Genomic DNA, 13,357 nt, shown 5'->3' with positions numbered 1-13,357 from the left:
GTACAGCACGGAAACAGACCCCTCTGTTCAAATTGTCCACGCCGATCAGATATCCTAATCTAGTCCCATTTGCCACCACTTGGCCCATTCCTATTCATATACCCATCCAGATGCCTTTTAAATGCTGTAATTGTACTAGCTTCCATCACTTCCTCTGGCAATTCATTCCATACATGCAGCATCCTCTGCGTGGAAAAAGTTGCCCTTTAGGTGGCTTTTATATCTTTCCCCTCACACCTTAAACCTATGCCCTCTAGTTCTGGACTCCCCCACCCCAGGGAAAAGACCTTGTCTGTTTATCCTCTCCAGGCCCCTCATGATTGTATAAACCTCTATAAGGGCACTCCTCAGCCTCCGATGGTCCAGGGAATACAGCCCCAGCTTATTCAGCCTCTCCTATAACTCAAATCCTCCAAATCTGGCAACATCCTTGTAAATCTTTTCCAAACCCTTTCAAGATCCCTTTCCTTTCTCCAATAGGAAAGAGACCAGAATTTCACACAATATTCCAAATGTGGCCTAACCAATATCCTGTACAGCCAAAACATGACCTCCCAACTCCTATACTCAATGCTCTGACCAATAAGGGAAACATTACCAAATCCTATCTATCTGCAACTCTACTTTCAAGAAACTATGAATCTGCACTCCAAGGTCTCTTTGAAAGAGGACTGATGAGGGCAGAGCGATAGACGTGATCTATATGGACTTCAGTTAGGTGTTCAACGCAGTTTCCCATGGGAGACTGGTTAGCAAGGCTAATCTCATGCAATACAGAGAGAACTAGACATTTGGATACAGAACTGGCTCAAAAGGTAGAAGATACAGGATGGTGGTGGTGGGTTGCTATTCAGACTGGAGGCCTGGGAGCAGTGGTGTGTCACAAGGATCTTCATTTATATAAATGATTTGGATGTGAACATAGAAGGTATAGTTAATAAATTTATAGATGACACCAAAATTGGAGGTGTAGTGGCTAGTGAAGAATGTTACCTCAGATTAACAATGGGATCTTGATCAGATGGGCCAATGGGCTGAGGGGTGGCAGGTGGTGTTTAATTTAGATAAATGTGAGGTGCTGCAATTTGGAAAATAAAATCAGATAGTATTTACAGCTGGTCACAAAGCCTAACTGGCAACTTTTCTGGTGCAGTCAGGGCAGAACTATTCTGTTTCAATTAGGATTAATGAGAAAAATGAACACAAATGGATGACAAGAATTGCTTTAGGAGCACTTCAGCAAGGATAGGCATAAAACAATTAAGCCTGGAGGCTTTTCTTCAGAAAATAAATTAGGAAATAATTACTGCTACAAATATCAAACACTACAAATAGTGTTATTGGAGCCATACTTCCAATCCATTACTGGTATACAACCTTGCAATGGAAATGGCACATTACTTATAGCAGGATAAATTGTACAAGAGCATTAATATGCCACTCACCAGTTATTACCCCATTCAATCATTGTTCCTGGCTGGAAAAATGATACCAATATTAAACAAGAGTCAAGATATAATTTACAAATATATAATGCAACAAGATCTCAGTTTTTCAGACAACAAAATCTCTCATGATTGTCTATTCACGTGTAAAGAATCTTTATTTAAACATATAGAAAATGAATTGCCCCATTAGTTACTCAAACCTTTTTCATACTTCCTTACCCCTTATCCACAGTTTGTGCATGCTTGATGTATACTTGGTGCTGAAGTGCACTAGGCATAGGTAATGTATATAACTGGGCACAGAGTCTCGAGGTCTTTTGTAGTGCGTATATGGCAGAAAGCACAGAATGATACGGTGGGAGGTGCAAAAACATGAAATAATCAATGGACTTTGTTTCAGACCCTTACATTGACATGGTTGGGGAGCACATACGAATTCTGCCAACCCCTTACAACATTAAACTATCTTTCCTCCCCAATGTTGACAGACCTGCCACATAATTCCAGCATTTTCTATTTGTTTCAAGTTTACAGCATTTGCAACAAAATCAACTTTCTTATCCTTTCAATCAAATGGTAACTAAAGTAGCCTATAAAATAAAAATGAAGCTTCTTATTCATTTGATTCTTCCCAAATTTCATCTCAAAGTTATGCAAAACATTAATGTGACTTGGCCAAATGCAATATCATTTTACATTCCTACTTAAAATGGTTAACCTTAAGAATCCAGTTGCAGAAAGTTTCTCTGTTACAATAAATTCTAGAGGAGAAAGTGAGGTCTGCAGATGCTGGAGATCAGAGCTGGAAATGTGTTGCTGGAAAAGCGCAGCAGGTCAGGCAGCATCCAGGGAACAGGAGAATCGACGTTTCGGGCATAAGCCCTTCTTCAGGAAGGGCTTATGCCCGAAACGTCGATTCTCCTGTTCCCTGGATGCTGCCTGACCTACTGCGCTTTTCCAGCAACACATTTCCAGCTACAATAAATTCTAAACTTGCAGTTCTCTGCATGTGTCAGATTGCACCATTTGGTGAAGCTGAAGGTAGTTACTCAGAGCTGAATAATCCAGAACCTAGATAACATTTAGTAAACAAGGAAAATACAGTAACAATTTATCTAGCTGTTGTTGCAGCTGTGGATATATAAAAATCAAATTTCTTAAGGTCACTGCTTGTAAAATATTGGGTACCAAGAATATTCAGCAGATCAACAAAGATTCACATTAAATTCTTTTGCGCTCTATTTCATCAAAAGCATTGGCTAAAATATCCCTGAAGTTTCAAAGTCAAATCACTTAGAAGAGAAATCAAAGATGCATTAAACTTGAATACGGAGTTTATTCAAAAGTTGTCAGCTAATCAGCAAAGGCAAGCGGACAATCTGCAAAGTTGCCTTTGGGAACACAAAACTGTCCAATGATAAACATGAATCCATTGCCGATTGTAAGGAAAAAAACATCTGGCTCACTAATGTCCTTCAAGGAAGCAAACATCCTTACCTGATCTGACCTACATGTGACTCCAGACCCATAGCAGTGTGGCTGACTCTTAGAAGTCAAGTGTAGCAATTAGGGTTGGGCAATAAATGCTGCCCTAACCAGTGACGCTCTCATCCCATGAATGAAGAAAGAACTATATCTTTGAAAAGGAATATGAAAAATGATAGGTAAAGATGTCAAAAGTATGCATAAGAACGAGTTTGGCAATCAGCCTTTGAAGCCAATTTCTTTTCTTATCTTTGCCCTGCTTGTATTTCGGGGAACTGGAGTGCTTTATGAACTGGTGCTTCATTAATGATAAAATTCATCATAACACCAATAACTATGATTTTAAGTTGAGATGCTTTAAAATTAACAGGAACAGAGATATATGCTTCATATAATTCCAAGGTTTTTCGCTGTGGGTGAATAAAAGTGTGACAATACTATTGCTTTAAGAGGTGCATTTTGTCCAGTTCATTTTTAGTGAAGAAAGGTTGAGATAGAGGCAACAAGTAGTCCAAGTATAAGCAGCTTGTGAAGCCTTGCTTTTTTTTTAGTTGGAACATTAGAAGCAGCCTGAATGGGTGGGGTCAGCTCCCACAGATCCAGGATTTTTTTTAGTTTTAGTCTTCAGTAGCAATTGCTGGGTCTTGAAGCTGGATGTGAAAGATCTTATTCTTCTCTCCGTTACAGCTAAAATCTGAGTCCACTTCCTAGTGCTAGAATTGCACGTGAGACAATTTTACGAATGTGTCTTTACCAAGGATGTGTTTATGGGATGTTATTATATTGGAACAGTTAATTAGTTGCAGTTAATATATATATTATCTTGTTAAACATTTTGATAAGAGTTATAGTTAAGCCAATTCTTTTCTTTTATTTTGCCTTTATTTTATTTGTCTTTAGTGAGTTTGGAAAAGATCGTCGTATATGAGTGAAGAGCGTTTTGTTTCAAGCCTGGCAGTTTGGCCAAGCGAATTATATCGGGAACAAAATGCCTTAGACTTCCCTTTAAAATAAGAAACAGTTAGGGCCTAGACTATCTTCTTAACAGACTTTGAGGTGGTGTGGTCTGGTCCATAACAAAAGTATAGACACCCCAGAATAGAAACATAAATATAGGAACAGACCATTTGATCTCAAGAATTTATCCATTTCAAATTGTGCGCTCATGTGCCATTCACACCCTTTAATACTACTGTATTTCTTTGAACAATTTTCCAATTCAATTTTAGAATAATGTATGGACTTTGTTTCAACAATGGTCTATGACAGAGAATTCCAAAAACTTCATTGAAAGAAATTTTCTTTCATCTTTGTTTTAGTTCTTTCTGCAATATATGTGCCTTGTCACTACCTGGACAACCAGTGAAAGCAATTTATTATTTATCAGACCATAACCTTGAATAGATTCCAAAGAATCCATTTACCAGGTTGATGAGAGCAATTCTGATCATTTTTTTTGGCTTCCAGTGATATGGGTTAAGAACATTAATTTAGAGTTTAAAAGAAAATTTCAATGGTATATAATCTTTTGCCACATTTTGCTGATCTTCTCCACTTTCTCCGTTGATGATGTACTTGTTTTCAATATATACATTTTAGTTAGTATTTAAATGAAGGTAATATTGCCTATGACCTTATTAAAATTACCACTTTTCAGTTTCCTAATATTTTAATTTTGAAAAACATACAAAGAAGACTGCTTTCTTATGCTCTTTCTTAACTACCCTTAAACTTTTCCTTTACAAGTATGTGGAGATCACTTATGGAGATAAAACCATTTTGCAGTAAGAAACAAGCTTGCATCGGCAACTGGCTCCAGGAATCATAGCAGCAGTGTTCAAGCACAAGACCAGACTGATTATAACAGTATCTTGAAGAGTGGAAGTAGAAACAGGTAGCAGAGAACAGATGACAAACAAGGCAACCTAACTTACTAAAAATGCTAAAGTTTACAATTCTGTCATTTTATATTGCACATTATTATTCCATTCTCAAATTGCAAGCAGACTATGTTTTTAGTGTGCTTTTATCCACTATTACATTTCAAACTGATGTGAGAATAGCAATGAGAGTTGAGATTTATATATATATATTTATGTAATATTTAGACTTTGGATTTTTAGGTAGTGGCATTTGGGTGTGTGTTACTTCTATGAAGGTTTATGTCAACAAACTGAGTCAAACTGTTATAGAGATTTACAGCACAGAAACAAACCCTTCTTTCCAACTTGTCCATGCCAACCAAATATCCTAAATTAATCAAGTCACATTTGCCAGCACTGGACTCATTTCTCTAAATCCTTCCTATTCATATACCCATCCGGATGTCTGTCATATGTTGTAATTGTACCAGCCTCCACTACTTCCTTGGCAGCTCATCCATTCATGCACCACCCTGTGTGTGAAAAAGTTGCCTCTTAGGTCTCTTTTAGATGGCCTCACCCTAAACCTATGTCGTCTACTTCTGAACTCCTGCACCTAGAGAAAAGACTTTGTCTATTTACCCTATGCATTGCCCTCTTCCCAAACAGTGACCTAATCCAGTATGTGTTAGAGAACAGGAAACCTCTGAAGTAGAATCATAGAATCTCTACAGTGTGGAAACAGGCATTTGGTCCAACAGGTCCACACTGACCCTCCAAGAGTATCCCATCCAGACATATTCCCCTATCCTACTACCTTTTTACATTTTCCCCTTACTAATGCAACTAACCTACACAGCCCTGAACACTATGGTCAATTTAGCATGGCCAATTCACCTAACCTGCACATCTTTGGACTGTGGGAGGAAACCGGAGCATTCAGCAGAAATGCACACAAGACACGGGGAGAACGTGCAAACGCCACACAGACAGTTGCTGGAGGCTGGAATTGAACCTGGGTCTCTGGCACTGTGAGGCAGCAGTGCTAACCACTGAGCCACTGTGCCAATGTTGATGGAAAATTGTTTATACCATGGCTGATGACAGATAGAGTAAGCATTAAAGATTTTTAGTAAAAACAAATTATTGCAGATGCTGTAAATCTGAAATAAAAGCAGAGAAACTCAGCAGATCTATCAATATTTATAGTGAGAGAAACAGAGATAACATTCTGAATCTGATACAACTCTTTACCAGCAATTCTAAACAAGTCATACCAGACTCAAAATGTTAACCCTATTTTTCTCTCTAAGGATGCTGCCAGAACTGAATTTCTTCATCATTTTGTTTTATCTTTGAAGGCTATTAATTCATTTTCAATTTGTAATGAAAACAGATTGATTTGAGTTCATGAAATCTACAATTTTAGACTGTCCAAGGTAATTTTGGAAGAGACCCTTTTGGGGTCAGAATCAAGTATATTCTTTAGGAAAAATAGGTTTTTCAGAGTAGTTAGGGAATATGTTACATCAGTAGAAAATTATAATTCGTGCAACTTCCAGACCAATATTTGGTTAGAAATCTGCAGAGCATTATAAGCTTAGAAACTCAAAGCTCTTATTTTTGAGAGTATTCATGTAAGAAATCATTGCATCAGAAACTAAGGAGAATTAGTTAAGGCAAACTTAAAGATTTGACTTAGAGAAGTAATTTCTCTCGATTTAAATCACTAAAATGGTGGAATTGGGAAATAGGTTGAATCTTTGTTCTGCTGGATTTTTATGATTTTTTGAACTGTATTCTATTTAACTATACTTCAATGAATCATTATATTAACTAAGATAATAAAAACATATGACATATCAGACAAGATTTCGTTCTGAAATTTGACCTATCCATATTCTGCCAAAACCAACTAACTAATAAATAAATAAATGCAAGAAGCACATGCTCCTTACCCTGAGCTGGTAGGATCTGAGTTCATAAATATTAGGTCCTGATCTAGGCACTGGCTCATTCCAGAAACTGAACTCCAAAAGTAGTTGGTTTTTTCGAGACAGCAGCATTTTACCTCTCTCCTTCCTGAACTCCATGAACTCCTGAAAAATAAGGTATAAATTTCAGTAGCTATAATATTTTTCAAACTTGTCTTTAATGTAATGTAATCATAAACAAGACATTTCATCTTGTAGTATGATGCAATAACCATAGAATGCCATTTGCACCTAACCAATTTTTCTGTAATAATATACTGCTCCACCAACTAAACAAATTATATTAGCAATGTTTTAAGCAGCCTTGGAAAAAATATTAGCTCTTATTTTCAATACTGCAGGAAAGACACATAATTTAGAGTCATAGAGATGTATAGCACGGAAACTAACCCTTTGGTACAACTCGTCCATGCTGACCTGATATCCCAACCCAATCTAGTCCCACCTGCCAATACCCAGCCCATATCCATCCAAACTCTTCCTATTCATATACCCATCCAGATGCCTTTTAAATGTTGCAATTGTACCAGCCTCCACCACTTCCTCTGGCAGCTCATTCCATACACATACCAACCTCCATTAAAAAGTTGCCCCTTAGGTCTCTTTAATATCTTTCCCCTCTCACCTTAACTCTATGCCCTCTAGTTCTGGACTCCCCCACTCAGAGAAGAGACTTTTTTCTATTTATCCTATCCATGCCCCTCATGATTTTATAAACCTCTATAAGGTCACCCCTCAGCCTCTGGGAAAACAGCCCCAGCCTGATCCGTCTCTCCCTATATCTCAAATCCTCCAACCCTGGCAACATCCTTGTAAATCTTTTCTGAACCCTTTCAAGTTTCACGAAACATGATTCCATAAAGACGCAATTCTATGACTGGACAATATCTGTTAAATTATCCTGAATGTATAATGAAAAACACAGACAAATTTAAGATTGTCCATACAGCTTGCAATATGGTGCACTTCCGAGTAATCAAAGCTATATAGATTAATACAGAGTCCTATTTTGTAAAGTCAGGAAGAATGTGTGCACACAATGCACACATTCTTCCAACTTGAAATAAATGAGTCATTTTCTGGTTAATTCCTCAGGGACTATTCAGTATAAATCTGCCTGGTCTAAAAATAAACAAAACTTGGCAATTAACTGTTAGCTATCATCTAACTGCCACATTTTCCATGGCAACTGCTTTGCCAGAGTCCACTTGACAACCAATGACTATGCTCTTCTTTCTGTTGCAAAAATATGTTGATTTCTTTATTTTTGAAGTACTTGCTATTGTCCTCATGACTGCAAGATGAAAAGCTTTTGCAAAATGTGTTTTTCATTGGTTGCGAAAAATTTAACTAAATGACTATATTCAATATTCTCCAATAATTAAACAATTACCTTCAATTTGACAACCCACAATAGTGAAGGATTACACTATCAATAAATTCAATGAAAATACTGACCCCAATGTTTTTATCAATATAGATTATCTTTCAATATTTCATTTGATGTAGATTGATAGTTAATTTCAAATTATCAGTTTCTGAAAATATTGCATTATGCACATTCTGACATTGACGGGAATAAATCAGGTAGTTTTTCTTTCCATCTCCATACCAACACATCTGAAAGTTCACAAAGATCCAACTAGAGACCCTGCCTATTTCTAATTGATTTGCTGCTCACTTTGTGATATCAACATTACAATATTAGTTTTCAAAAGTACATTGGGTAACACCAAGTTCTAACCACCACCATCACCTCTCTTGGATCACTCCATTGTTTCTGAATTTATACATTAATTACATGACATATAGTATTAGATGAGCAGAGATCTCCTTTCAGACTTCAGTTCCTGCCACAAACTCCATTCCGTAGTCACTGACTTTATCACTCTCACTGACAAGTGTCTGAAGCTAAACTTGCAAAATTGGTATTTTGCTTAATCCCAAGTGAGCTTCATTAATAACACCGACTCTGGAACATCACCCAGCAACGCCTCATCTCATTTGTTGCTAAAACATTAACTCATACCTATGTTGCCTTCAGACTTGACAATTCCAAAGCTCTCTGGGATTGCCTCCCACTTTGCATCCAACATTAACTTGAGTTCATCTAAATCTCTGCTTCCTAGGCACCATTTCAAATCTTTACCATTGTGCCTCCTTAGCTACAATAACTCCCAGTCTGTCCATTTAAGTTTGAAATCTTGGCCTTGATTTCAAATCTCTCGAATGCCTTTCTTCTTCCCAATTATTGTAATCCCCTCCAAGTCAACAACCATGTAGATATCTACAGTCCTCCAACACCTTTTATATTAATAGGCTCTCCAATTCTATGACAATGGAATGTGCAACTAATGTATATTAATCACAAAATTAATTTAATAATAAGGTCTAGTCATTGTTGTTGAAGAAAGATCATCTCTTTGAAATTGGGAAAATTGGATCCTTATGTTTAACCTTCATATTAGCAAACACTGAAATACAAGGAACCTTTTCCAGAATTGAAGAATTCTATACAATTAAAACAAATCACATCCATTCATATTGGGTGGTGGTGTACTACCATCAATTCCACATTTTACAATCAGTTTCCCATTTCAATTAATTTAAAGAACTTGTTAAAGTCTATAACTTTACAGCTGGCATTGATCAAACTAATAAAAAAGTGGAGTTATAAATATTCAACAATTATAAATTTAAGTTAAGCCATTACAGCATTCTCAATTTGTTCAACTGCTTTAAAAAAAAATCAAATTTCACAGAATAGATCAACTAGCTTGACCAATATGATGGCAAGCTTACTGTGTGACCATGATTGCCACCTGTTGTCTTGAAACATATAATTGAATCTTTCATTTATTTTCCTACATCCACTTGCAAATTCCCAGGAACTCACTGAGGTTATCCAAATGAGTAACACTGTTCTTAAATATGCTGAATTGCTACAAATTAAAACTGCACATTGGTTCTTATAAAAGAATTGTTCCTTGAAAAGGCTGATTTCAGAAGTGTGTAACTTATTTAGAACATTGCCATCCAGTCTCAGCTGAAAAATAAGTGGTAAAATGTACTGCAGTGGCCAAATAGGATTGGTTGTTTCCAATGCATCTCAGAAGTAAAAATGTAAATTTTATGTTTTTAAACATACAGCTTCCAATTTTGCCCCATTTTCCGTTCCAAGTTGGGCAATTTGGGAAAGCAAAATTGCTAAGCTTTTGTAAATTTTGATTTCCAAACAATGGAATATACAGTTATTTTGTTATTTCATGTTGCCAAAAAACTACAATTGCAGAAACTGTATTATTTTGAATATATTTTCCATTTGGATTTTCAGTTCCCTTTAGAAACTGAGAAAATCTAAACATTAAGCCAAAATCTACACACTGATTCCAACTCTAACCTAGTAAACGTATAGATATCTTAATACATGTTATGTAAGCATTACTATAAACAGAAAACTATAAAAACAAGATCTTCTATCACTTTGTCAGAACTAAAACACACCCTTTTAATGGTGTTACCTTATTTTGTCTGAGCTTACTCATCACCTCGGTAAGCGTGGGGTAACCTCCACTATACTTCCAGAGGTGGACTGAAAAAGACAGAAATAGGATAACAGAAAGCAAGTCTTCTCTATTTCATCTTATGTGTCAGTGTGTGTTAGCTCCATGATTCAGTTCTGAACTAATGAAAATGCTGGATGGGTAATAATTTTTTCGTTACTTCACAAATTGAAGTTTCAATATTTCGATAGTAGCAAAACTGACAGTTATAACTAATTACCTCCTAGACTAGTATCACATTCAAGAATCAGAGATGATACCTTTTAATACCTTTGTAGGTACGTTACTTACAGATATACGATCAGTTGCTTCGAGAACATTTTTTCAAGCAAAGTCAGCAGTGGATTTGCTGAACGTCACAATGCAATTTGACATGACAATTTTAAGGTTGACTTGATAAATATTAGAAAAAAGGTGTTCAAAATCAAAATCAAAATTCTAGGATGGTGCAAACATCTAAGGCAAAACAACATTCATATGCCAGGGAGACATTTCCTACTTAAAACAGGAAATGTATTATAGTCTGTATATAACATCTATTATTCTGTATTCAATTAAATACAAAAACAAAAGACATTTCAGCACGACACAATGATACAAAATTGTAACATCTACAAATTAGTTATGCTTTGCTATTCTGCTTATAGAAACATTCATACCAGCTTGATCCTGCTCTCCATACCACGTATTCCACGTCCCCACAAGTTCACATGGGTAGTTTTGGTCTGTATGAACTTTTGGTAGTACCTCTACACTGCAAAGAACAAACTAGTGTTTATTTCAGGGGTTTTCCAACTCGAGGAATTTTCTAATTTGTTGTACTTTAAGCTAATTGTCTAAAATCTCACTATTACACAAAGAATCTAAGGTTTAGCAATGAGCATTGAGAAGGGTATTTGAATATATGAAACATGTATTGAAATAGGTCATATCACCAAATTATTGCGTGATTGTGTGCACCCATCAACTCTTCTGCTTGCAAAGGATTCACTTTACAAACGTCTAGAGATATCATCTATAATTGTATTTGTGTACAGTTGTATGACTGACTTGGTACACACTTGTACAAATTTATCAGAATTATAGTTAACAGCTACTTTCATCAAAATAACACGGGGGTGGAGTGAGGAGGTGCTGTGTGAGAGCGAGAGTTAGAAAGGACAATTTTTAAGTCTTACCACAGTAAAAGGAAAGAATTGCTTTTAATAAGTTCTTGGGCAACACCAGACAGCACAGTCCAAGCCATAAGGAACACACATTGCAAGTGATTCTTCAGCTAGGACTAGTGTTATAGACCAGACCAAACCCCCTCAAAATGTAGAAGATAGTCTAGACACAAAATTTTATCTTATTTAGAGGCAAGTGCAAGATGATGTGTTCTAGATGGGATTCGATTGGTTAAACTGCTAGACTTTAAACAGAACACATTTTATTCTTAGACCACACAGTTAAAATTCAAACAAAGAAAAGGAATTGTCATAAATTTAACTCTAATGAAATACTTAAGAAAAACTTCTACTCATAGACTGTTCTAATATAGCAGCATTCCATAAATATGCCTTTGGAAAAGGCAAATTCAGCAAAATAGGTGTCCCTCACTTGCAATCTCCTCTAGGAGAAAGGAAAAACTGAAAGAATGAATTTAGCAGCAGAGAGAGACCCCATGGCTTTTGCAGCAGCAGAGAAAGAGAGCTGTACGTAGCAGTTTCAACTCCAAAATCCCAATTTCAACAATTGAAAGCAAAGCTAAAATCCTGGGTCTGACTCCAGCCACTCATGCTTCTGTTGCCTAATTTAAAAAAACCTCAAAGCTATTTACTCTGCTATCCATGGATCAGGCACCTCAGCAGCAAGTTTAAAAAAAAACCTCTCTTCAAGAGAAACAGGACAGAACAAATCCTCCTTAAAAGCACATATCGTCATAGTAGACACAATAGAAAGGTAATCACAAAGTGGGGGCTCGTTCAGCTGGTTAGCAGTAGCGAGGCAATAGTAGATGCTGTGGTCTGTAATTTCATAGGCTGCAAACTGGTTGAGAAGGACAAGAGGGATTTGCTTAATTCTAATAGACAAAGCCCTTTCTTCTCCATTTATAATACCACAAAATAATAGCTATGCCTTTGTCAAGTTCCTGTGAATCTGACCAATGTGCTTTCGGTTACCTCTCTCCGTTGTTGTGGTTCTGTTCACCGAGCTGGGAATTTGTGTTGCAGACGTTTCGTCCCCTGTCTAGGTGACATCCTCAGTGCTTGGGAGCCTCCTGTGAAGCGCTTCTGTGATCTTTCCTCCAGCATTTATAGCGATTTGTATCTGCCGCTTCCGGTTGTCAGTTCCAGCTGTCCGCTGCAGAGACCGGGATATTGGGTCCAGGTCGATGCGCTTATTGATTGAATCTGTGGATGAATGCCATGCCTCTAGGAATTCCCTGGCTGTTCTCTGTTTGGCTTATCCTGTAATAGTGGTGTTGCCCCAGTCGAACTCATGTTGCTTGTCATCTAAGTGTGTGGCTACTAAGGGTAGCTGGTCATGTCGTTTCGTGGCTAGTTGGTGTTCATGGATGCGGATCATTAGATGTCTTCCTGTTTGTCCTATGTAGTGTTTTGTGCAGTCCTTGCATGGGATTTTGTACACTACAGTAGTTTTGCTCATGCTGGGTATTGGGTCCTTCGTCCTGGTGAGTTGTTGTCTGAGAGTGGCTGTTGGTTTGTGTGCTGTTAGGAGTCCTAGTGGTCGCAGTAGTCTGGCTGTCAGTTCAGAAATGTTTTTGATGTATGGTAGTATGGCTAGTCCTTTGGATTGTGGCATGTCCTCATTCCGTTGTCTTTCCCTTAGGCATCTGTTGATGAAATTGCGGGGGTATCAGTTTTTGGCGAGTACATTGTATAGGTGTTCTTCTTCCTCTTTTTGCAGTTCTGGTGTGCTGCAGTGTGTGGTGGCCCTTTTGAACAGTATCTTGATGCAACTTCTTTTGTGTGTGTTGAACCCAATACACCGGCCTCTGCAGC

General features: G+C 37.2%; 1 protein-coding gene across 2 annotated transcripts in view; it reads right to left on the bottom strand.

Annotated features, from left to right (window-relative positions):
* LOC122564087 (protein NipSnap homolog 2-like) overlaps positions 1–13,357 on the bottom strand; it is a 35,136-nt gene that overhangs the window by 14,484 nt on the left and 7,295 nt on the right. For both annotated transcript variants that reach the window (XM_043718618.2, XM_043718617.2), the window contains exons 4-7: positions 11,012–11,106; positions 10,311–10,381; positions 6,754–6,894; positions 1,446–1,477 (exon numbers count right to left, since the gene is read on the bottom strand). In XM_043718618.2, coding sequence (XP_043574553.1) covers positions 1,446–1,477; positions 6,754–6,894; positions 10,311–10,381; positions 11,012–11,106 — 339 coding nt within the window. The remainder of the gene's footprint in view (positions 1–1,445; positions 1,478–6,753; positions 6,895–10,310; positions 10,382–11,011; positions 11,107–13,357) is intronic.

The sequence above is a fragment of the Chiloscyllium plagiosum genome, unplaced genomic scaffold (assembly GCF_037043375.1).
Source record: "Chiloscyllium plagiosum isolate Xiang-an unplaced genomic scaffold, Cpla_swu_hap1 HiC_scaffold_31, whole genome shotgun sequence".
Taxonomy (NCBI): Eukaryota; Metazoa; Chordata; class Chondrichthyes; order Orectolobiformes; family Hemiscylliidae; genus Chiloscyllium; species Chiloscyllium plagiosum.
The sequence above is the reverse complement of the archived record's forward strand: the minus strand, read 5'-3'. Positions and strand labels throughout refer to the sequence as shown.